At 45.6% G+C, this 26,256-nt stretch overlaps 1 protein-coding gene across 3 annotated transcripts in view; it reads right to left on the bottom strand.

Moving 5' to 3' along the window:
* Positions 1-26,256, bottom strand: part of NR6A1 (nuclear receptor subfamily 6 group A member 1) — a 109,895-nt gene that overhangs the window by 13,996 nt on the left and 69,643 nt on the right. Inside the window, exons 1-6 of one of the 3 annotated variants that reach the window (XM_062590749.1) lie at positions 21,983-22,004; positions 12,103-12,333; positions 7,000-7,055; positions 4,486-4,643; positions 3,382-3,609; positions 2,445-2,699 (exon numbers count right to left, since the gene is read on the bottom strand). In XM_062590749.1, coding sequence (XP_062446733.1) covers positions 2,445-2,699; positions 3,382-3,609; positions 4,486-4,643; positions 7,000-7,055; positions 12,103-12,333; positions 21,983-21,989 — 935 coding nt within the window. In that variant the 5' untranslated portion in view covers positions 21,990-22,004. Of the gene's footprint in view, positions 1-2,444; positions 2,700-3,381; positions 3,610-4,485; positions 4,644-6,999; positions 7,056-12,102; positions 12,334-21,982; positions 22,005-26,256 lie in introns of those variants that run through there. The other 2 variants (XM_062590748.1, XM_062590746.1) reach the window with 2 other exon arrangements.

Genomic DNA, 26,256 nt, shown 5'->3' on the forward strand with positions numbered 1-26,256 from the left:
TTGTCTTGTTGTTTTACCTCTCGCTCATATCTACCACAAGCCCAAAACGAAACAAATACATCTCTTCTGAGGCTTTGACCAGGACAGCATGAACAAGAGGAAAAATGAAGACAGGAACAAGTGTTACTGTGTTTTTCTAGGACCCCTAATATTCCTCATAGGAGCAGCACCAGATGCATGGTGAATGGGTAGGCAGAACAGGGCAGTGTTTAGGAACCTACCCTAGGAAACGAGACACCTGGGTCCAGTTCCTGGCTCTTCCACTTTCTTCCTCTGTAGTCATTAGCAAATCAACCTCTCTGTGTCTCTGTTTCCAGTGAGAAAATGGACACAATAATCCCCCAGCCTTACAGGGAGGTTGTGAGAACAGATGCACAAAGAAATCTTGAGACACTGTTAGATGCTACAGTGACTGAGGACCAGAGAAGTATTTTAAATCTCTGCTTACCGACACTTAGATTCCCTAGTAACTGGCAAAACTGCCACGCCTAGCAAGAGAAGAACCAAAACAGGGCAAATATTAAAAGGGAGGGTAAGTAGCAGTTTAGGTAAATCCTACCTATTCTGTAATAATACTGTGAGTTTATTACAAAAAAAAAAAAAAAAAAGAGGAAGAAAAAGAAAAGAAAAAAGGCTCTGCCTGGCATCACGACTACAAAAGGGGGGGCGGGAAGATAAATGAAAGGCAGGTTCTTCAGATCATCAGATAGTACATACTATGGAAAAAACAAGAGCCAAGTTGCAACACCCTTAAATTTATGTAATCAAAACAATGAAATAGCAATTAATAATACAACATTGTGATAATAAAGACAACCAGCTTTGCGAACAATCTTTCCACTGGCCCAACTGATTTTTGAATAAGACCTTCCATTCTGTAGCTCGGGGTTCCCTGAAGTGTTAGATCGGTTAGTTTTATTCTGCACTTGTGCTGGAGAAAGACAGCACTGCCACGGGAGAGCCGCCCTTGACAGCGGGTAAGCAGTACCTGCCTTCCCTCCAACAGTCTCTTGTTCAGAGATCAGCTCGGTACAGGAGCAGACGCTCTGGCTCTTAGTGCTGCTGCGGGCAGCACAAACCTACCTAGAGATGGACTTCATCCACACTGGCCTTCCCCCTTCTCATTACTGTGGTTTGTTTTTAACCAATTTAATCGATTTTGAGGAAAGAAATAAGAAAAAAACCAGATTTTGAAATGTATCGAGGATTCTTAAAGACGGATGTAGAGAAAGTTCAGGAAACCCACCATACTCCCCAAGAAGCAGGGGACACGAGCATTTGTGAGTCACAAACAGCCACAGCAACTAGGAAGAAGGAAACAAAATCGCCAGTCTCTACAGAAAATACAAACTGAAGTCAGGGGATCAGTCTGAGAAATATTGTCTTGTCATTTTTCTATGTATAATTCCAAATGAATACTTCAAAACATGACTTATATATGGCTGTCTCTTCACAGTTTGAGGATCGAGATAAGTAAATCAGCTTAGAAATCCTATACAGAGGAATTTAGCACAAGTCACCATAAAGGGAAGGTGAAGTTTAAACCCTAAATTTCTGTCTTAGAAGTAATGGGAGGTTGAGACAGACAAAGATTTCAAGTTATACAAAATTATATTTCTAAAAAGAGAACATTTAAACAAAAATTCCCCTATAAATCCAGATATGACAGATGGAAGGCAAAGGTACATCAGGTTTTCTAAAAAGTCTATGAACAAGATGCATCTTCTACACGTTAGAATTGCAAATGCATATGTTTCAAGTCTAGAGTATAATTTCCAGAAGTGCCGAGTTGATGTGAGCTTTGGGTACCCACCAATTCCAGAAAACAAGCCCATGATTTTAAGCAGTTTACGCTTGATGCCTTTGCAAATGCAACCTCACGAGCTCATTTGAATGAAATTTGCTGCAAAGAATCCTACTTGTGCACTCCATTTTCAGATGTAACAGCTTCTTTATCACATCTAATGAATCTCCCATCTCCCTCGATGCAGATTTTTAAACGGTTTCATGAGGCATCTGAACAGCTTTTCCAAATATGCTTGGACCTAATGACAGCAAGCCTGAGAGCAGAACAGAGGGCATCCACTGTGCTCCAGGAACAGGGCAGTGCTGCCAACACAGCTCTCCTTCAGCTCGAAGAGGAGCAGGAGAGCTGTGTATGGTCATTACAGAGCCCTGCAGAGGGGGTCAGCTGAAAACAAGTGTCAAAACACCTTCTTGCAAAAGAAAGTTTCTATCCAATATTGACTAGATATAGCCAGTCATGAGGTCCTGAGTGTGCTTTATAAGCACAGAATAATCCTTTCTTGGAAACAGAAAAGGAAAATAGAAGCAGGCTAAGTGACTCGTCCCAGGAGACGTGGTTAGTCCATCCCAGAAAGGTAAGCCAGACCACCCCCCTCCCAGCCATGCTCCTTTACACACAGGCTCAGTCCAGTGCTCACCTGTGCAGCTCGTCGTCGGAAGGGGAGTACTTGGAGGTTACATCAGCAAGGTCACCAAAAATCTGCTTGCTGTAAACCGTCAGTGAGGAGAGCAGAATCAGCTCCTGCCACGTGGAGCTCAGCAGGCAAGTATAGTCCTTGATCGAGAGTTCACAGAAGAATGGCAGCTTCTTGATCCAAGCAATCTGCCTGAAAAGCAACTCATCTGCCAGCCGACACAATAACGCAAACAGCTCTGCCTGAGTCACTTTATACCTGCAGGCACAGTTAATATGAAGGCATAAAAATAATTAACAACATCCCATGACATAATTTGACAGGGCACTTGAAAAGCAAGGAAAATGTCATAGGAATTTATCTTCCAGCGCCCCGAATCCCGGTGCCCGCAGTGTCACCTGGTGGCAAGCGCGGTGATTGCTCGCTTTCCCGGACAAGCACGCAGCCAAGCGCTAACTGCGGGAAGGAGCCCTGCTGCTCTGCCTGGCGCTTCCAGCCACCAGACAGATTGCCCGGCTTTTTTCCAGCTATACAGTCCTCCGGTGCTTATTACTAGCTCTTGCGCACAGTTAATGCGACCGCAGGGGCTATAACTCATCTCCCACCCCTCCCATGCAAGCTCAGACAGCCTGGCACATCCCGCTTGAACACCACTCCTCAGGGACGGGCACCCCAGGTGCAGACCAAGGCACGGCCGCGGGCCCAATCCAGCACAGGGACATGCTATGTTTGTTGCTTGTGCTACAGGTGCATCTTCCCTCCCAGGCTGAGCTTCCCAACTCACAATGTCATTCGGATTTGCCTGAATGCACCCAGTAGCATCCCGGGCTGCCAGCTTACGCCACACAGGCTGCAAGAGCTACACGCGGAGGCGGCGTGCCCAGAACAACCAGAAATTCAGAGCTCTGGGCAGTCTCTCAGGTCGCGCTGACACACCTACCCGTCTTCAATAAGCATTGGAGTGCCAAGCGGCTCCAAGTCCTCAGCTGACACCAGCTGATTGATCAGACTATGCGACTGGGGGTCCAGACTGCGCGTTTGCGGGGGCATCAGAGCCGAGTGAGCAGAATAGCTAAAAAGGTGCGGGAGGTACTGATAGTGCGTGGACACCGGTGTCCCAATATACTGATCCCTGAGTGCAGCAAATCCATTCAGCTCCACAGACCTACTGGAGAAGGAAGACCTTTTTAATATATCAAAAAATTCTACTGTTACATGCAGCTCCATTAGAATTGTTAATAAAAATGGAACAAAACCAGAACAAAATGGAATGAAAAATCCCTTTGCATCTGAATTCTACAGTGGAAATAACCGAGCATGTGCAGATCACATGCTTCCGCCTGCATCGGGCTCAGCTTGACCTCCTTGCTAGTTCCATTTATTGTGAAGATCTCGAAGCTGCTGCTTAGCAGCCATTCTTAGCGTAAAAAAAGAAATCCAAGACTATATCAAACATTTTCATTCCTGCTTTCTTAAATTTAGGATTGCAAATTAAGTAGTTCTACACGAGCAATGAACACAAATATCTCATTGCTTAAAATGTGACTGAAAGCAGACGGAATGCAAGTTTGAGATTCTTGCTGCATTTACAGGAAAATGCTGAGTCAGAAGGCCAGCATTAAGGACAACACAACGCTATCAATTAGCAACCTCTAACTGGAGCAGTTTATTTCAAAATCTAAGCACAATGGAAAAAAAAGAGATTGTACAGAATGAACGCTGAAAGCTAACCAAGTTTACATGGTCTGCCGAAAAATCAATATAGGTTAGGAGATTTATTTTAAATATTAGAATTTTAACTCAAGATTGCCTTCTTTTGTCATTTACGCATGAACATTTTACCTCTCAGTTCATAGTGATCTTTCCAACCCAGCGGGTGTCTTGTCTAAAAAAAGCACTTAGAGATGTAAGAATCTGCACTGTGTACTGTTTACGCAAACATGGATCTATGGTATGTTTTTCTACATCAACCCAATGTATCACTCCGGGAAATACAGTCAAAATTAGCAGAATTTGAAACTGAGGGATCCGAGGGAATTCCCACCTTGAAGATGGAGTAGACACAGGCGAAGGCTGGTTGCTCTCAGAAACTCCATTTCCAGGAGAACTATGGTCACTGTCTCCATTGTTGCTCCATGACATGTTTGCTTCTCCCTCAAATTCTTGTCCAGACATGATTCTTTCAATCTCTTCCTCTGATATCTTTCAGATGTAAGATCATTAGAGTTAGTGCCAGGCTGCTGCTTCAACTGAGAACACAAATAGGGCAGAACATCCCTATACAAACACCTCGACTGCACTGCCCTATTGAATAGGGCTCAAACCAAACTGTGAGAAATGCTTTACCATTCCTAAAATCTCACTTTTTCTCCCTTACATTTAATAACATACATGAAAAATCCTATTTACAGCAAACCATGGTGACCTTCAGTTCCAGTAATACAATTTGAGTGACAATAACGGAGCAGCCAGTAATGGACACATGAAAAGATAACATCAAATATACACACAGCAATGAGCCATAAATCAGCCACTGTCACACATGGAAGAAACCTGGGAGTAATTGAGACCAGTTCATTGAAAACATCACTCAATACTCAGCAGAGGTAAAAGGAAAACAGAAGACTAAGTAGACTTTGGTTTGATAAAGCAATTGAAAGAGTCAATGTGACATAAATAAATATTAGTAAGGAAAATGTTAATATAGAATTATTGTTGACTATTTTTCCCCAGATGTGAACCAGGTTGCACCTAAGGCAGTAATCAAGCTTCAGATTTAAAAGAGGTATTAGGGCATATAAATAAAAAATCGAATTCACTGCCACAGGATACTGCAAAGGCCAGTAGTATAAATAGTTTCAATAAAAAATTGGATATGCTGGTGGAGAATAGATGCAACAGTAGCAAGGAAAATGCAACATAAAGCTTTTATTATTATTATTATGTGCATGTCCCTTAGCACAGGTATCTCAACATGTAAAGACTCTGAGTTAACATGCTACAGGAAAGCGGAGTGAACTCTAACTACCATTTTCAAGAGGCATAAAGAATCTAACATTGCTTTGACGGTTCATTCCAGTCTTGCAAAACTGTCAGGAGAACATACTGGAGTTACCCAGGTACACAGTCTGAAGAGCACAATAATTAAATAGTCTCACCCCAGAAAACGGAGCTGATGGCATAATCTATGGTCCAACATTGACCTATCACACAAATCTCAGATGCGCCAGGCTCTGCTCTGCCTCGCAAAGCGTGCTGTTTTACTGTGGCTGTGCTATTCAGAGAGGCAGTCAAAATTCAGTTAGCTGGCCAGAAATTAAATGTTTGTTCTTCCCTGATACACCCACACTAGCTTTAATGATCAGTAACTAATGATGTTAAAAATACAATGTTGCCAAACAATAGAATATGTTACATAATTACTATGTTTTTTGTTTTTTGTTTTTTAACTAGACTCAGACAGGAGGAACTGTCATCTCGAATTGCACCAGACTCCTTGTCTTTTTCTTATTTAGTTCTGGAGGACCTTACTGAGCTGGGCAGAGCTATCTCACTGCTTCTTTTTTGTGTTTTTAGTTTTGCACTGGAGCAAGCAGTATTTTCATAGGCACTAGGCATACAGAGTTACAAACACGGTTTCAGTGTTATTTCTGTTTTATTCAAATGAACAGTAAACTTTTTAAAGAGAGCTTTTCTGGAAGCAAGCTGGAAAACGGCCATCATTTCTCACGTGTGCAGTACAGGCTATTGTGCTGAATTACCTCGCATTTTACAAGACATCTCCAGACAAGCTGTGCCATCAATCAGTTTGACATTTACTGGGTGCCCCACTCGCAACAACTTAAGAAATTGCAGTACGCAGACTGCGAGATTTACTGGGAGCTTTGGAGGGATTGAAGCGCTCGCGCCGCTTACAAAGGACAGAACGTTCCCCACAGCCCGAGCACGCAGGTTGGAGATTGCCAGTTTATGCATGTAGCCACTTGACAGCAAGCCGCCATGGCACTACAACGTGTCTTCTCAACGGAGACAAGCCAGCTCAGAGCTGCGTTTACAAATCTACTGTTTATGGGATGTATCGTTAGTACACGGGGAGGGTCAAACCCCTGCCGTACCAGCAGGAAGCACGGGTCTGTTGCAGACAGACTCAGACAGATCAGTTGACACCCATCCCAAGCCTTGCTGCTCCCAGGGCATTGAGCCTGCAAACGTAAATGAGCTCTCCAGTTCCGTTACTGAAGAAATCAACACTGTTTCTACAGAGTTCATCTGAGTCAGCTCTGAACACACACTACCAGCTCTTGCATGTCCTAGGAAAGTCGGTCAGGACTCTGGCTCCAGAGACTAGACCAACAGAGATGTCAAGACGACTTTGGAAAACGCACATCCTGTGGATAAGACGGGAGTCTTATCCCCACTTCCCCCATCAGAAAATGACCAATCGCTTAACTTTCCTCCCTTCCAGAAATAGGTTAATACAGTTATTGTAGGGGTCCATGCAGAGTTCAAAAGAGCAAAGGGTAAAGAGAACTGCGGAGAAATCATCACACATGCTCACCTGGACAGGTCCAATACTTTTGTTTCTGCCTCCTGGCATGCCATCCTCTCTGATTGCTGAAAGAAACCACCAAGTATTGGTCAGGAACACTACTACTCAATATTCAAAAAATAGATAAGAAGACATCCACTATCAAAAAAAAAAAAAAAAAAAAAAAAAAAAAAAAAAAAAACTTTGAATCTCCAGAGACTGATTTTTCTAATCAACGCCATTTACACAGAAACTCCCAGTGCTTTCCAAAGCACTGCAGAGCTAGAGTAGAATTGTACTATGATGCTCATCCCCCACGGGAATAACAGTGCTTATATGGTTACAGGCACTACCCATGGAGCCTATATTTCTTCATGTGATCCTTGAGTGACAGCTGATTAAGAAATATTATACCCTTTTTCATAATTAATTCTATACAAAATTTGAGAGGTGGCACAGGGAAAGAAACCGTGCTATGCCTCCAGAGATAACTCGACAAGTGGCCACACGATTGCTAGAAGAGGAAACGCCAGCACTGGCATTTCTCACTCCGCTATACGCAGCACCAGGCACTCACCGAAAGCCAGACTCCATCTGAAGGTTAACAGGTTGCACCTACCTCTGATGCTGCACACAACACACAGATAAGGCACTTTACTTACTAGCTACCATCTCTGTTATTTCAGAGAGCAGATCCCCTAAAGCTACCACAGCAAATGGAAAGAAGGTATTTTACCAAGTCAGTGCATGCAAAGCAGTTCTTTAAATTCTAGTTACTAGACTGAGCTAAGCAGTGTCATTGCAGGAAATGCAGCCTAATTTCTAAACAGAGAAGCTGCACTTTTTAAGGCTCTTAAATAACTTCCAGAAAGCTTCAGTGAAGTTCAATTAAGGAGATTATCTGAGAATTGTTCCTCTGTTTTCCTCTTCCTTTGCTTTTCTCATTATAAGTAGAGAAATTTTGCAGAAGGGGAAGATTGCTTTTAAGGCTTTCAGCTGCTCCTTCTGCTCTGCAGCGTCCAGCCAAGTCCCTCCTAGGTTTATGAGGTCACAGCTTCTTTCCCACCACGAATTCAGCTCGATTTGGCAGAAGGCTCATCCCAGCTGCAGAATGACCTTGCTGCTGCAGGCTACCCTCACCCTGCCTCTATACAGAGGGCGGGCAAAAGGCTCTCAAGAAGCAGAAAATGCAGCAAATTTTAAGGAAAAATTTCTGTACCAGAAAAGTTTTCCAGAAGCCAGTTTCTTTAATTCTTCTAACACAAGCCCTATTAACCCCAATATAACAGCAAGAATTTTTATTAAATTGCCAGACTGCATTTATGTCTTGCTCTTTTGATTTCAAAGTGTAATTGCAGCAGATGTTAGCTTACATCTTCCTCTTGTACATCCCTGCTGTCTTAGAGAATGCTCTGGAAAATAAGTTTACATGTGGCTCTTAATCACATACTCTGCAAACTTAATTTTGATTGCCAGGCTGGTCTTTTCTATCCTATTGTCTTCTACCTTGCCCACAAGCAAATGCATAGTAGCTCTCCCCTACAGCTTGTGGGTCCCTCCAGCCTCACCTACTGTCCCTGCCCAGCTGGTCTGATGAGCTGCCTTCAAACCGGCATGGAGAACCAGCTACACACCAGGCCACCACTGCACACAAACTCCTGTGCTCTGAACTCAAACATGCCTACTGATAGCACTCAGTAAAAGCCTTTACATATAAACCTGAGTGTTATGATGAATTTGCAATTTGGCTACAGAATTCCTCGTGGCAAAGGGTGTCACTTAAATCACAGCCTTCTTGAAGGCCCAGCCTCACTGGTATTACTTTAAGATTGGTGATATTTTTCAACTACTGGAGGATAAACAAATTCCATTGCTCAAATTCAACTTTCCCCTAGCCAGTTCTGTGCTTAAAAAAAGACACATAGTCCTAGGAATGTAGTATATTTAGTCCGAAAATTATGTATTTCCGTTTTTTTTGGGAGCGGGGAGGATTCCTGATTGGAAAGTGCTCCCCAGTCCTCCTCTTTTTCAAACATTTAGGACAACACACTGTAAACATTCCTTTTCTCCCATTTCAAGACTAGACTTCAGCTTCAACAGTTCTAGGTTTGGGTCTTGAAACAGTTACTGAGGCTCATGAGGGCTCTCTACTCCGTGATGCTCAGATATTCTCCAGTCTTGCAGAGCACTCTCCACATCTCAGCGGGTGCAAAGCCTGAGCAAGAGCTACATGACACAAACCAACTTTGTTCATTTCTGCAAACATACAGTCCTTCCCAGCTTAAATGGTGAGGGGCACAAGTCAGCCTTATCTGACTTCAAAAATAACTAGTCAGCATTATGAAGCAACTTTGCAATCCAATTATGCAATAATTTGGGCACAATGACAGGAAAATACTGAAGGAAATATTCCTTAACCTAGCACCTAGCAGGGAAAAAAATCAAGGTCTTCCTCAACACCTCTTCCCTTCCTAAACAAATTTTATTTTGTTATGTCAAGGTTTGCTTGACACAAACTCTCAAAATGTTTATGTTTAGCTGAAAATCCCCTGCAAATGTACCAATTATTCTTTAAAACCCAGCCTGAAGCACTTCCAAACAGCTATAAATAACGTAACTATCAGTCACTCTCTTTCTACTTTCCTTAGGGACATCTCGTTCTCATCCTCTGTTGAGGCATCAGTGGTAAACTGAAATTAATGCAGCTGGTCTTGGAAGAAAATAGATGGGCAGAAAGAAAGAAAAGAAATAAAAAGAGAGAAAAGGCCCTGGCTTCAGCCCGGCACTCCCCAGCACAGCCAGGCGATGGCACTCTTTCCCTGTACATAAGCCCCCAGAAAAAAGCTCTGAAATAACCGCAATTTGCTGATAAAAAAAGGTCTTAGACGAATTTCTCTCAACACCTTTTTCCACATTGGAAATTAGTACAAATGGCCTCTCAAAACACCAGGAAAATCTTGTCAACATAAGCAATGTACCTGTGTCCAGAACTTGCCTTACGGAAAGACAGAACGAGACAGCTGGCGTATCTATCGCTTACTTTGAGAACTGTAAGTCAGGAGAAGGGTAAGGTAAAAAAGAGACTACCCAATAAATAAAAGTGCTGAATAGGTATCTGCAGTAAACAAAATAATGTTTCTGAACTATCTGAAAGCTCTGGCAAAAAAAACGCATCTGAATTACCACCTGAAGGCTCCAGTTTCTCAGTGCCTTCCAAGAGAATCCCTGTCACGCTGTGCTTGAAGGATTGAGAAGCTGATGAGGCAGCTTTGCAAAAATGTAAAATAAAATATTCCGATCTATACAATTCTGATGAGAAGATGCAATTAGTTCATATTACAGACACTTTAAAAAAATAAACGAATCTACAGAACATTGCCCTCTAGCTCACAGGGAGAAAGAGCCTGCTCACCTTCTGGGCACCTCGACAAGGTGGCCAGAGGACTGAGCTTGGGGCAGTGGTGGCGGAAAGGCCGGACTCAGGCTCCGCAGGCTGGAAGGGCCTCGGGATAAGCACGCCAGGGAAGGAGAAGCTGCCTCACCGCCAGGGAGCCAGCGAAGACTGAAACGCGGAAGGTCAGCTTGCAGCGTCCGAACAGGCACAGCTCCCGCAGAGCCACGACAACCGCTGCGGGACTGCGATGTCTCTCGGATGACTGTAAATAAATCATCTCACCACGCAGCTTGTGTCTGTGAGGCCAGGAACCAGTCCAGTCCACAGCCACCTCACCTGCATAGCAAAGGGTGAGCCTGAACCTCACTGCGTTACGGCAGCCCCTCCTCCTTCTCATGCTTCTTGTCACTAACTAGGAAATCTCTACTTTTAAAGGGTAACGATCACATTTCCAGGGACTAGTCAAAAGACTGGAGTGAGCACTAGAGACATAACCACTGAATTAGATCCCAGTCTATTTTTTTATCATCAGTTTCTGAACTTCTGAAGATTTTTCAGCAGTCATCTTGAAGATGCACCCATTAGCTGTGTAAGGGGACGAAGTGACAGTTGTCCCTGCCCTAGGACAGCTTGTTCTCCAGATTGCACTGCTCTCCTTGGCGGCATTGTGCCCGACAACACAGCCTCTGCAGTGGTGAGCCCACCACACCAGCAGCCTGGTCAGAGCTGTGTCATCAACTGGGAATGTACAGTAAAGCGAAGGGACTTCTGGTCTGCAGCTGGCCAGCAACTGGAACTCTATATAAACTCTCACAACAATTAACACACGAAGTCTGACTCAAGTCACTTTGGGATTTAAAAGCTTATTTAAGTGCAGTCATTCTTCTCAGTTTGGTTACTGAAGCATAAATAGAGCCTGCCTAGCATGGGATAAATGCAATGGTAGATACATCAGGAAGGACAGTAATGAACTTACATTCACTGAAAAAACAAGTCATAATACGATCAGTTTTCCAAATAACGTAAAAATATTTTCAATCCACACAGATCTTTTTTCCAGTACAGTACTAAATGGTTCAGGAAGAATTTCTGAAGTATTCACACAAAATTTTGCTGAAGTTTGACAGAATCTTAAAGACAGGGTTGAAATATAAAATGGCAACTGAGAAAAGGGAATATTCATTGATGAAATTGGTGAGTCTCACAGGTACGTAGCAGCACCAACACTTGCTTGGGGTCTGCTAGCTGTTGCCAGTTTCTTACTTCATGAGTTTCCAAAAAATCTAATGTTTTCTTCTAAGCATAAAAAGAGATATGAAACAAAATCCTTCCAGAAAGATGTCTGGGAAAAGCTACAGCCTGCCAAAGGCTGAGTGCAGAGCAAAGAAGCATGACCAGGGCCAGCTGAGGACACGTCACTGTCAGAGCTGGGCCAGGGTTTGCCAGGAGCCAAGTATGCACAGTGCCAGCGAGCACTGGCCACTGTCCCAGCCCACAGCACTGCCAAGCCGACTGTCGCTCGCACCAAAGCAAACCCTCAACCAGGAGGGAGGGAAGTCTCCCTGCCGTAGGAGCAGCGATGGCAGAAAAAACTAGCCAACGAACAAGATTTATGTTAGTTTTCAGCTGAGCGTCTAAGCAGGCCAGGAGGGAGCAGGCAGGTTCTGTCGCATGAAGATAGGCCACGATGTCTTGTCAGTACCCGCGCCCTCCCCCGTTACAAGCTCAGGTTTCGGTACCTTTGCGGTTCATGCCCATCTGGAGGCATTTGAGCAGCCGGCAGTACTGGCATCTGTTCCGCTGTTTGCGCGACATGACGCAGTTCTTCTCCCGGCTGCATCTGTAAACCCGCTTGTTGCAAATGCTCCTTTTGAAGAACCCCTTGCAGCCCTCGCAGGAGATGATCCCGTAGTGCAGACCTGTAGCTCTGTCTCCACAGATAAGGCAGGTTCGCTGATCAACCCGCTCATCTGGAAGAGAAAAAAACACGCCTTGTAGTCAACAAAAGAGCCTCATCAAGCGATCTGAAACCTTCCCTCCTGGATTACAGTTGCCTCCATTTGGCAGCCTGTGGCCTGCCCAAAGTCTCCCAAAGCAGATCAAAAGCGCTTCAGCGCCAAGGTTTCCAGAGGCGCACGTGCTTCCCAGGGCCTCGAGAGACCCCAGCAGCACGGGGCAGCCCCCGGCAGGCTGTGCCAAGCACTGGGGGTGTCAGCCCCAGGAGAAACGCTGCACCCGGCTTTAAAAATGGTCTAATTCTAAACAGAGTGTCCCAGAAGATGTAGCAAACTGGTAATCAATGTTGGAAGTCTATAGGAAAAAAAAAAAAAGAAGAAGACAAAGACCACATTCACTTATTGGAGCAGTAAAACGTCTCCAAGGGAGCCACGAAGTTGCTCTTTAACACAAAGGTTTTCCTCAAGAGAGCACCACTGTGTGTGAGCACAGCACTGTGTCCACTTCTCCCGCAAGGTAACAGACCTCTTTCTGAAGATGAGATTGCCCAAAAGAAAGCAGTACTGGAAAGAAGGAAGAGGCACGCTTCGCCTAGACGTTCCCTTTCTCTGCCTCCACACGGGACTGTCGGGATGCGCCTGGCTGTTCTGCTACACCGCTGCCAAGTGCTCCAGTATCAAACACTCAGCTCCAGCGGATACCGAAGCGTGTATGTTTTAAGTTAAAGTATTTTCTCGTTGATGCGGTACAGGAATGCTGTGCCACCTCAAGAGTTTATTCTGATTTTTTTTTCCATTTTGTCAGAACATTCTCCTCAATACCTAGCACTAACAGGCGTTACTATGCGCACACATCACGCAAAAGAATCTTGAGTTTCTGTAAGGTCAGCTTGGACAACGAGGCAGTGGCTGAGAGACTCCTGCACAACACGAGGGAGTAACAATACATCAGCATCACAGGAGGCTACATCTTTTATTTTTCCCACAGCCAGGACAAAAGCAGGTGTTTTCACCTGCAGCCTTCATTTAACTTAATGGTGTTTATTAATAGAGGAGAACAGGCCCCAGGAGAGGAAGAATAGCACAGAGAATGGGGGGAAAAAGCTCTATAGGAGGCAGCTCTATAGGAGGCAGCTCAGCAAGCAAGGACAGTGTTCGCTGAATCTCCACCTGCAAGAGGAGTGTGAATTAGGTGGAGGTGGCTGTCAGCAGTGAACAGTGATGCTACATAGAAAGTTTCCTGCATTTCCCTTAAGTCAGCTGGCATGGATCAGGGTGTGAAAACCCAGAGAACACACCCAACAGACGTGCCCTGAACTCTCCACTTCAAGAAGAGAAATATTGGTCGGTTTGTGTATTGTTGGGACAAATGGAGACAAGCACAGGGACATGGTCATGGCTTCATTTTCTCTTTTAGCTCACACAGTGCTAGCAAAAGCCTCACTATACAATTCACACATCCAGAATGTAAGCCAGTGTCATTACAGAAATGAAACTAAGGTTAAGCCACAATAACTTGATTTTACTATTTCTTTTCCAAATCTTTCAAAAGCCTTTGGATGGAAAAAAAATGTAAATTGTACAACTCCTAGCAATAGGAGCTGTCATATTAAATTCAGTATTGTAAGACTTTAACATTCGCTTTGAGACAGAATAGGGATGATGTATAGCTCAGCAAGAATCTCTGTGAGCACGTAGTAATCTTCATAGACATAGATGTCAACCTGAAAGGAAGAAGTAAATGACAGCTAAAGCAACTGACTTAGTTAACCTAGATGTATGCTCATTATCTTGGATCTACATAGGGAGATCTGAGTCTTGCTTCACATTAGAAGTCAGCTGTACTTAATATAATTCCAGCAAATTGCACCAGAAGCCTTTTCCTGCAGAAGATCCTTAATGCAGGCAAACAGATTGACCCCCCTCATTCCAGGTGAATCTCTCTGTCTTCCCCCTTCCTCAGTATTGTAACCCATTAAAAGTCTTGCTGCTTACAAACAGAGCTGCACTTCAAAAATGGACACTATCCAAGCACATTCATGGATAAATATAAATTTGTGCAATACTTTATATGGTTTCTTGTTCAAATATCAAATAATCTTTTCTTCTTTACTTAGATGACCACCCCACTTCAATCTAATGAGAGAGGCACTGAGGGACAGAAAGAAAATCATTTTGGTTTTGAGAAATGGGACTCAAGAATCATACTTCTGTTAGGCACATCTCACACAACAGGAGTTAAGACAGTTTATTTCCAGTATTTCTTGGCTTGAATGCACACCCACGCAGCCTTAGACAGACAGAAATGTCCACAGCTAATGCAGGCACCCATGAGGTGGCAATCTCAAATTCTCAAATGCTAGTTGAAAACTCACTGGGGAAGAGACAGTTCAAGTGGTTCTTTGTGAGAGCCTGAGGTCCCCAGGGCTAAACTTAATGAATGAGCTCTCTCACTGCAGTTTGTGTGATATGCATATTTAAATTTATTTACTTAAAAGCAAGTTGCTTAGAAGACACCAATAAGTGCGTAAATTCTTCAGGAATCCTACTTTGGATCAAGGCCATATTTTCCATATGAAATTATTCCTTTACTCCCAGCTTTTCCAAACACACATCTCAGGAACATCTCAGCTCCAAAGAGTCGTATTATAGCTATAGTTTACATTAATAGGAAATTAGGAGGCTAAGGCAGCACTTGGGGAATCACCACAAAGCAGTCAAGGTTTTGCTCTCAGAAGGGAAAGGTGGAACAACCCCAACCATGTGGCGGTTCAAGCTTTCCTCATCAATGGAGCCAGACATTCAAGCAGCTGGAGTTGCTTTTCCCCCACTTTGAGAAGACAGCTAGATGGAAAGTGAAGGCAGTCCAGGGCCAGTGCTCCTTTGAGGTATGTCAAGGTGACAGAGAGCAGAGAAGAGTGACCTATGTGGCACCATCGTATTTCCACAGAAACAAAGGCCGTTCTGAGATGGCATCAGAGGGGCTGGAACTGCAACTTTTCCAGGTTGGGAGGGAACTTGTAATCCATTTGGTGCACAAACACTTCTTTCATGAGTGGCAGAGGGTCATGTAGATGTCTGAGATGATGGATCTCAACGGGTGAGGGGACGTGATTGAGATGGTGCATAAAGAGAGGAGGGGAAAGAGCAGCAAGAAAAGAGACACCCCGACAGGACACGCAGACAAGACAAGTCAGAAAAACAAGGAGACACAAAAAGAAGAGAGTTCTTTTCCTCCTTTTCAATCTTCAGAGCAAATAGCATGAACCCAAAACAAGACAGAAACCACCCAACGCAATTAGTCTAAAAAGATAGCACAGCAAAAGCAGGAAGAGAAGAGCAACTCAGCTACAGCACTGGAAAGAGATGTGATTTTGAATAGCTTAGTTAGGCAGAAGATGGGCTGTGGCCACAGTACTTTTCCCTCAGCCCAGTGCCTTGCACAGGAGCTAACAAGCTGGGGATGCAGAAGGCAAAGCAGGCACCACAACTCCATAAAGTCCATACTACATTTGGTATACCACCTGCCTAAAACTACCATAACGATCTTGCTGCTTCTCCATACAGGGCTTGTCTCTCTGCAATATAAGATCATTTAATTTATACTATGCTGCATACTGCCACAAGTCACTGCAAAATCAGACCAGGCAGGAGCACAGGCAATCAGTTATTCCTGCTCACATTCTGTATCGTTCATTAGAAATTATATAGACTTTGAAAAATCCTAAAACAGCCCTCATTTGTGAGGACAAGCTCGCTCAAGCAGACTTCCGCAAGCCAACAGTAAGCCTGGTTTTCCTCGATTAGACTTTTCTAGGGAGTTTTCCTGAGACAATGATATTTTTATCTACTGGACTTCTGGAGTGGCAGAAGGAAGAAGCCACAGCAAAGTCCTCTCTAATCCTGATAAAACCTAAGCAATCTGACAAACCAGTGCTTAGCTTCTTAATACTGCAGAACATATGAACCCAATAGAAATAAATGAGTCAAACATACTAGGATCAGAAATGAAACCAGCTTTCAGTCACACAAATGAAGTAAAAATCTAAACCAGCTGATTTTATTCATGAGCAGCTCTCTCTATAGCTTAAACCTTTTAATAACTGATTTGTATTACTTTCTTTAAAGTTTCACTGATGCACAGTATGCAAATTTGCATTTTACTGTGGGTTTCACTGCAAATGTTTTTAAAATCTTAAAGGAATGAGTAAAGGAAACAAATTTCAGTTAAAGAAACATTCATGGTGTCGTCATCACAGTAAAATATTCCCAGTTTCACAAGAAAGACAACCCTAGGTATGTTCTTAAAGACCACGGGCAGAGGAATGCTGGTAAAGATCACATAGACAACACTTAACCTATCTGAACATCTCGCTAAAGAGAGGCCACTAAACATGACTTTGTAGTCCCCAATTGCATAATCTCTGCCTTTAGCTATCTGGTGAAGTGGGGGGGAGGGCAGGGGATTAGCCGAGGACAGAGAAGTCCTCGATCTGGGGGGTTTAGCTCAACCTTAGCCCAGCTCCTCCCGGGCCCAGCCGCACCGAGAGCACCATAAATCCTGCCCGGCGGAGGGTCCCGCGGCTACGACGAACAGCGGCGCTGCCAGGCCCTGCCGTGGCCCCCACGGCCCCCACGGCCACGCTCGGTGCACGCTCACCGCCGACAAAACCGGCCGCTGCAAACACGGGGCGGGAGCGCTCGGGCGGGCGGCAGCGCGGAGGGGCGGCGGGCGGCAGCACGGCCGCTGCCAGCGCCGCGGCGGTGGGCTCCCGCGGCACACGGGCTGCGGGCCGAGGGCTGCCGTTTAAATGAGGGCTCATTTCCAGGCACTGCTTTTTTGTTGCTGGAAGAATAGGGCTGTCGCCTAGAGAACGTAGGAAGCACGGATGATTAAAGCAGCGGAGAATCCGAATCCTTCCCTCCCAGTACCCATTTCCACCCTAGAAGGGGCAACAGCGAGGTGGTGTGAATGACCCCATCACCACAATAACCTCCCCCTGCCCATGCCCCGCTGCAAAAGCTCTTACTGGGGGAGTTCCCAGACTAAAATCCACTGCAGATCACTGTGGCATATGCTATGAACAAAGACACAGATCTCCAGGAACTTGGAGAAAGAGGGGTCCCCCTATGCCCAGGGATCTGCTGCTCAAACAAAATTGATAATTAAAAATAATTACCTACAGAAAATCTGAGAATTTCAGTGGTTTAAAAAAAACTGTAGGAATTCTGATCAGCCTCTAGATGATCCTACAATGGCCCTCGGGTTTGCCAGCTCCTGACCTTTGCTATTTTTCACCCTACTTAATGCAAGCTTTTTGGGTAAGTGAATGTTGGGATAGCTGCGGTAGAATTAGCAATGAACTTTAAATTTACTCATGCTTTCCAATTTATGTGAAGAAGCCTTGCATTGGGAATGCTCTAAACTCCCTTAGCCTTGAAATTTCACTAGAATATCAAAACACATACTAGGTATTATCATTTCAAAACAAATAAGCCCTCCCCCCTCCCTGGACTCTGTTCCTGCTTGTCTCACCGAATCCTCCGGTTTTAAAAGCCGTGCATGACAACGTTGATTAAGAAACAAAACAGTTTGTAATAATTTTTTTCAAATAGTTTGTACACGTTTTATTTTGGAGGGAGGACTGAGGAAGCATTTTTCTTTACAGTTTTCCTGATGTCTTACATTTAACAAACTCATATACGGGATATTCTGGCTTTGTTCTCGCAACCTATTGTAACAGGGGCCACTAAATCAAACAGTTGCTGCTACAACAAAAGCACTCACAAAAATCTCAACCTCATCTTGAACCCTGAAGATTTTTATGGCTACTCCCGCACTAACCCCTCCCCAAAGCCACATTAAAGGAGGCATTGTTTGCAAAGGTCACGGTAGGTTTCATACCACATTTTAATACAATGTAAATTCTACAAGAATATTATGATGTTACACAAAAGTCAGAGAAGACAGTGTGAGAAAGCAGAGAAAAACGCTGCTTGTCTAAGTTTGGTAATGCAAACAGTTGAAACAATACACATTTTTTAAAAGACTTACTTTTCCCCTCAATGAAACAAGTAGTGTTGATAATTCTTACAGTAAAATTCGTATGAATTTCTGAAAGAAAATACCGCAGAAGCATGCTGAAACACATGAGCATTCAAATTTTCTGTGCATGGCTTACACACAGCATAAAGAAAACAAAAATGCAGGAATGAGCATATAAAACGCGTATGAGTTGTTTTAATGTATCAGGACGCTTGCTCAGACTTCAGCAAGCAGCCGCCACCCCGGCGCCTGCCCCGTCCGTGCCGAGCACACGCGGCGGAGGCCGCGTACGCTGGGGCTGCCCCCAACGCGCGGGCAGTACCCGGCGTCCCCCAAAGGACCCAGACCCGGTTTTAACCTTAGCAGTTTCCCACAGCTGCTAAAGGCAATCATATCGATGTATATTAGGTTAAAACTGGACAGCACTTTCCACTCACTGTAAACACTTTACCCGGGAAATAAGAGCTCATGTCCACAGCAGAGCCCCAGGAGACAGCTTGTCCCACCCGTGACATCAGCCCGTCAACAGAACCTAAAGCTTCATTTTTTCCTGACTGAGAAAAAAAGTAGAGGCATAAAACCCTCACCAGAAAATCTAAAGACCTGAGCACGCTGGAATTTCATTTTGCTGGAACGAGAGAGGGAAGATGCAGAAAGCTGCAGTGCTCCAACCTTCCCATTTCTGCAGCAGAACGGGGTTTCCTCACCTAGGGAAGCCTTTCTCAGCTGTACAGATTACAGAGGCGATACTCAGCACTGGAATTTATTTATACGCTTCACACCTTTCCAGCTACGTCCCGCTTCTTCGCTTCTCAACCCATCCTGAAACACGGCGCCCCGAAGCGCCGCGCCGCCACGGCCTTCGCGCTCGGAGCGGCAGCTGCCGGGAGCAAGAGCTCTCACGCGTGCTGCCGCTCCGCGCAAACGCCCGCTCCCGCCTCCGAGGGCGGCTCAGGCACGAACAGCCGCGTCCGCATTTCCTCGCCCCTTATCTTCCCTCATACGTTTTTCTCATAGCTTTTAGTTTGGAGGAAAAGGGCCCGACCCAACCGCAGGGAGCAGCTCTGCCCCGCCACGGGGCTGCTGCCGCGCAGGGGAGCCCCGGCCGGCCGCTGCCCTCGGGGCTCCTCGCGGAGTGCGGCCAGCGACCACCGGCGCGAGGATTTCCCTCCCGCTTCGTCCTCCCCACCCCGGGAGGAGCGGGGCCGCGGCCCCCAGCCCCCGCGGCCCCCAGCCCCCGCGGCGAGCGGGCCCGAGCCCCCGGCGCCCTCCAAGAGCAGCTTGGGCTGCGCCCGGGATCAGGCCGGCTATAGTGAGAGCCTGAATAGCATTAACCCTCTGTGAACTAAAACAAAAACATTTGTATGCCCAGCTGCGATAAAGGTTAATTTAAATGGACAAGCCTCCTCAAGCCTTAAAAAAGAAAAAAAAAGGGGGGGGGGGGGAGGGAGAGGCTGCCCACAAGGTTATTCTCCCTACTGTAAGAAGATGTTACGCTCAGGGAGGCGCAGGAGGCAGAAGGCTTCAGCTCGCTTGGAAAAGCACTGACCGGAATATTGAAGAGAAAAAAGGAAAAACGCCGTGACAGAGAAATGACTGGTGCGTGTTAGTTTTGCTATTTCCTTCCAGTAATTAAGCCCCAAACACACAATCTCGTTGCGTATCGATTTTTTTTTCCCATGGAAGAAGAGTTCAATCAAAAGAAAACCCTCATAAAAAAGTCACAGAAGCCGCTGGGTACTTTTTTTTTTTCATATACATATAAATCACAAATACAATGTGCAGTTGATATAAACACATCAGGCTTTCCTTCCAGCGCCCAGCGATTGATCACTATTAGCATATCAAAACCTAATCTGTAAAATAGAGCTTCTTAGTGGATGGCTCTTAACTGCCTCGGTCTCACATAGCTGTTGAACGTAAGCTAGAAAACATCTATCCCACAGAGCTTATTTCACGTGATCAGACCCAATTAAAAACACTAAGTCCCGCTTCCTCCAAAATTTTGGTAAACCACTTAAATTCCACAGAATTTAATCTGCAAAAATCAATTTCATCTGTAAAGTGCACGTTGAAACTGGCCAGAGAACTCTGCAAGATCTTCATTAAACTCCATTGTGCTATATACATAAAAGGGAGCGTTAAAAAGACTGATCGTTTATTTGAGCCGGTTGTTTCACAAAGAGTTCTGAACAAAAGCCCATTTCACCAAAATTACAAATGTGCTACACTAGTTAACCGAAATAGCATTTTGCAGATGTTCTGGACAAGATTTTTAATCACTTTATCCACATCTACATGCTTTACAGGGCAGTTCAGAGTTTAACAGCAGATTTCCCAACCGATCAACTTTCTCTAATCCATTAAAAAAAAAAAAAAAAAAAAAAAAAAAACTTTGTGTGATCACCTACTCTTGTTTCAGCAGAACCACATGCTCTGAATTAAAAGCAAGTTTCCACTCTGTTTCTTAAAATTGTAAGTTACAAGGCAGTAAAATTAAAAATAGGCACATCTGCCTAAAAAGCTTTCTGTTGGGCCTACTTAAACTATCTAGGTGTGTAATGACTAGCAGTGATACAGGATTAAGAAAATGTAAGATAAAAAAAAAAAAAAAAAAAAAAAAGGTTTTATAAGCCAGCAGGGCCTAGGCACAAGTTGCAGACAATTACTTTTTAAAATGCATTACCCAAACATGGAGTATGCTTGCCTTAAATATTTCCATCCTCATTCTGAAAGAGCATTTAGTGGAATCTTCAATCATAGAAAAAAAGCTGTAAAGTATCTGCGAACTAGTACTGGTCCCTGGAGAGACAGAGCTATGTTATCAAGAGCCTACATGACCCCGATACTATCAATAATTAACAATACTAAAAAAAGCTTTTCCAGATGGTCAAAGGGATTAGGAAGTTTAAAATATAAACAAATTAAGTCACAAAACAAACTAATACTATTTAAAGAAATTACACAATCTGATTCGCCATTAAAGGTTTAGGATTCAGGGACAGCATACGAAAATTTAAAGCTGCGGTTAAAAAAATAAAATAAAAAAAAAAGTTTTCGCTGCTTTATAAATTAAAGCAAACAGATCTACGCGCCGCTTCCGACCGCCTGCGAAACGGAGTTGCCGGCTGCCGCGGCCCCGCGCGGCGTGGGGCGGCCCCGGCCCCCCCCCACCCCCCCGGCTCCCCGCGCGGCGTGGGGCGGCCCCGGCCCCCCCCCCGCCCCCCCCGGCTCCCCGCGCGGCGTGGGGCGGCCCCGGCCCCCCCCCCCCGCCCCCCCCCGGCTCCCCGCGCGGCGTGGGGCGGCCCCGGTCCTCCGCGGCGGGTCCGCGCCTGCGGCCGTCGTTTTAGCCGGGTCCTTGGTTGGGGCGGGGGGAACGCGAGCCCCAGCGCCGCCCCCCACGCGCGCCGCGGACACGCAGGGTTCAGCGCGCAGCTCCGAGCACCCCCCCGCCCCGAGGCCGCACCAGCGCGGCGCGCTCGCAAACGCTCCCGCGGGCCCCGGGCGGGCCGGCGCCGGCCCGCGGCCCCCTCCGCGGGCTGTCAGCGCGGAGCCTGCGCGCCCCGCGCCCGCGAACAAAAGCGGCGCCGCGCCCCGCGCAGCCCCCGCGCCCGGTACCGTCCATAAAGGTGGCGTCGCGCTTCATCCCCCCGCCGCCGCCGCCGTCAGAGGCGCATCCCGGCGCGGGCGCGGGCGCGGGGCTGGGCGCGGGCGCGCAGCGAGCGCGGGGCCGGAGCGCCCGGGGCCCCGCCGCGGCCCGCGCCTATGCTAACGAGCCGTGACGTCACCCGCCGCTTTTTAACGCCCTTCACCAGGATTTGGAGAAAAACGGCGGGACCCGCCGCGTGTCGGGGCGCCGGGAAGCTCGCGCTTTCGCGGAATCCTCCCTTTTCTTTTTTTCTTTCTGAATAAGCCCAACGCGGCCCCTCCTGCCGCATCCCCCCGCGGGACCCCGGGCGCGGCCCGCGGAGCCGGGTCCGCCTCCCTTGCGCGCCCGGGGAAGCGCAGATTACGCGCTGAGCCGACCGGACGCAGCTCCAGGATGGCAGTGATGAAGCCTAAGGGTTGCAAGCCCTCTCCATTTTAAAATATTTTTCCCACCGAATTCTTAGCACACTAATGAAAACTGTCTGATGATGCATTAAATTGACAAACATGCCAGGAAAAACATAAAAAGAGATAGTCATCTTATGAAAATTACTAAGTTGGTGAGAGCTATTAATCAAAATATCTTTCTTAGATCTAATTCTCATTGAGATACCAATTCAGGACGTACGAGTAAGATTTTATTGCTAAGCAAACGTAGGTTGCATCGTGTGGCTGAGTGGTAGCACAGCACACTAGTACGGGGACGGGAACATTTTGAGGCCCAAGGTAAGAAGAAACCTATTTTTAATGCCCAGTGCAGGAAACTATCCTAGCAGTTTACAGTGAAGAGAACTGCACCTGGTGTAAATGTGGACCCACACAGCTTCGCAGTACAAATTCAATACAGCAGTGGGAAAGCACGTGCTGCGGTGGTGGTTGCTCCGGGGCAGGGGCGAAAGCTCCTGCACAGCAAGTCTGCAACCCGATCGGGAAGAACAGCACCCGTGGGACGTTGTCGAGCCAATGCTCGTGCCACCAGTTTCCTCACTAGAGGAACACAGGCATTTTCTTTGCGATAATAAGATTTTGAAAAGCTGAGCAGTCAATAAATCCTGAGTTAACGCTCCATTTCATATCGCCTGTTTACAGAAACATGGTTGTTACCAGACAGACAGATGCAGAATCTACTTCTTTCAGTATCCTCTTGCCCAAGCCCAGCACCAGGCACTTTGGACAAAGTTCAGGAAATCGCTGCAGGTACCTTTGCAACACCCTGACCCTCAGGGAAGTCCGACTCCAAGACAAAACCCAGACTCAGCGCAGATGCCTCCGATCCACTCCAAGGCAATGACAAAGTTCCAGTAACAAGCATCAGCTATTTAACTACTCTGAATCTTGCTGAGCTCCCAGGCTGGACAGAAGCCTCCAACAGTTCTAGTATCTAATTACGCATTACACTGAAATGGGTATCTGTTTCTCATTTTCCACATTTTAATTTCACTGAGGTCCACTTTTTGGGTTATGAGACATATTTCCAGGCTCTTTTAGTATTTACATTTGATCATGTCATTGTTCTACATCTCTCTTTTTTTCCCCCTGATGTCCAAAGCCTCCATCCTTTTGCTCCATCCAACCGTTCCTGGTTTCAGAGGCACCCTGTGCACTCAGCGCTGTAAAGGCAACTGCAGGGCAACCAATCTCAATCCATCATCATCATTTCAGCACTCACATTCAAAATAATTTCTCCTTGATGCAACCACATTGAACACACAACCATACTGAACACATGCATCATAGTTCAATTAAAGTTTTAACTGATTTACTAGCAATTAAAATAACACTCTAAAACATGACACATTGGGAAAGAGGGGGAATGGTGATGAAGTCTGTCCTGACCCTTCCCAGATTTTCTATTCCCTTATTCTCATAAATACCATATTTACCCTCTGCTAGTATGAACATTTTGCACCAACAGTTTCTCACAATCACATATTACTAAAAATTATACATAACTCATCTTCTATCCTCTTCAATTGTTCCACATGGACTTGGTTTAGCAAAGGGATTTCAGCATCAGTTTGTGTTTTTACTGTCAGCCTCACAATAGTGGACTTGAAGATTAGTACCCAGATTAACATAAAAAACAAACCTGGCTCTAGAAAAAATACACCTGTCTAGCTGGAAACAGCAGCAAGTGTGCACAGGAAACCTGAAATCATACTGGGAAATAGGGATTTCTGCCCTTTATGTATAGATACACTCTGGAAATGAGCTTGGGAAGCGCTACAGTAGTGTTTTAGAAGAGGTTGGAGAGGAGTGGGGAAAAAACAAACCACTGCATGGAAAACAGAAACAGGTAAGGAAATAAAAGTAGGTGTGCCAGCAGTGATGGCAAAGACCCTGAGTCCCTGTGAGAGCACATCCCGTGAGAGCAGTCATATGGTCCGTGCCGACAGGGATAACGTGGGAGCGATACAACCCCACTCTTGTCCCCTGAATCGCACCATAGCCTAAATACAGCTATGGTACCAATACAATAAACAGAATAGGAAGCATATGTAGCTGGTAACAGACAAATGCAAAGGCCAAGATGATCAGAATTTCAAAATAATACCTACATTGGCTCATCAGTAAGCTGGCATTCACTTACCTGATGAAAAATAAGTCTGTGGAAATAATTACAGCAGTGCTGTTGCTAGAATGGAGTTAAAATTACACTAGTCATTGCTCCAGGAATAAAAACTTCACTAGAATGAAAAATAATATTAGATGAGACATTAGTTGTCTCGTCCTCCTCTAATTTCTCTCCTATAAGAAAAAATCCATGCAACTCTCATTCTTCTCATGTTAGACTATCTCTACCTCCAAATTTGGTAGCAGTGCCAACTTTCATAACAACAAATCTGTTGACTGATTTAGCTACCTGCACCAAAACAAGTACTGCTGAAGCAGCAGCTAGTAATGATGAGATCTTAGTTACAGCCAGATTTTCCTCCACACCAATGAATATTTTCTTGTAGATATTCCGCCCCTGCAGCTCCGGGATGAAAGCAGCCTTGGACACATCCATGCGCCATCAGTGCTCCAGCACAGGCTGCCCAGCAGCCTGTCCCGTTGTCAGCTTTACGTGACCAAGCCCAAAATCAACAGTTCACCGCAGCGCAGTATTGAAGGGAAGGGCAAAAAAAGCTTCTGCTGATGCGGAGTCAAATCGCCCTCATGACGCCTGCCCAGTTCCACAATCAGTCTGCTGCAGTTTCCCATCCTGTGGACTGCAGGGCTCAGCCATGCTCGGAGGCTGCTCAGAGCCATGCTCTGTTAAAATAAACAATCTGGGGGGCAAGGGGGCAACACGGAGCTCATATTTCATCTGATCCCAAGCCTACATTTTATTGCCTTCTGGTGACATCCAGCAATGTGAATAATCCCATGTGCATGCAAGCCCAGAGCTCAGCAGCACACTCCTGGAGAGCCAGGATAAACCAGGCCACTTCTGCAAGAGCAGGTGCGCAATGCAGGAGCGACTGGTGGCAAACCAGACCCGTGGTGGGCCAGCTCCTCACATTTTGCTGATGTTGTCAATCTATAAAGTTGCTGCATCAGTCTTTAACTGCTCCTCGGATTGACTTCTTGTCTTTTAACTGTGGAGGTTACCAAGGCAGGGCCTGTGTGAGGAGCCCCTTACCCAGCACTCCCAGAGCATGGCCAAGGTAAGCTGGTCCCCGGCTGTGCTGTTTACACAGCTGCTTGTAATTGTGCCTGCTCCAAAACCCGGACATTCTTTGTCCTATGGAGCACTTCGCTCTGCTCCCAGCATCCCCTCGGACAAGTGTGACCAGAATGCAGAGCACTTCTTTTGCAACACTGCAGGCTTATGTGAACACAGGGATCTGAAATAAAGCAACTTAATCTGGGATAACAGGCCAGCATGAAACATTGCTCACACAACTGCTGCTAAGATTCAAAACAGAGCTACCAAAAACAAAATAAAACATGCAAAACCAGAAACAACTGCAAGTATAGACAAAACCTGGTGCTGGGAGACAGATAACTGGCCAAACAAATCTTCCAAATTACTCAAAACTTGCATTAAATACACATGTCACAGTTCATCCATAATAAACTCTTAAAGGCAGAAAATAATTGCAGAGATCTGGTACTGTTCTGTGAAATGAGAGGCCAAACTGTGAATGGGCAGAGGGCAGGGAAAGAAGACAAGGAAGATTAATTCCATTGTCTGAACCAAACAGCCTTAAAGCAAGTCTAGTAAAAGGAAAAACGTTGTAGCTAGCTTTTATTTTAGC

The sequence above is a fragment of the Rhea pennata genome, chromosome 18 (genome assembly GCF_028389875.1).
Source record: "Rhea pennata isolate bPtePen1 chromosome 18, bPtePen1.pri, whole genome shotgun sequence".
NCBI lineage: Eukaryota > Metazoa > Chordata > Aves > Rheiformes > Rheidae > Rhea > Rhea pennata.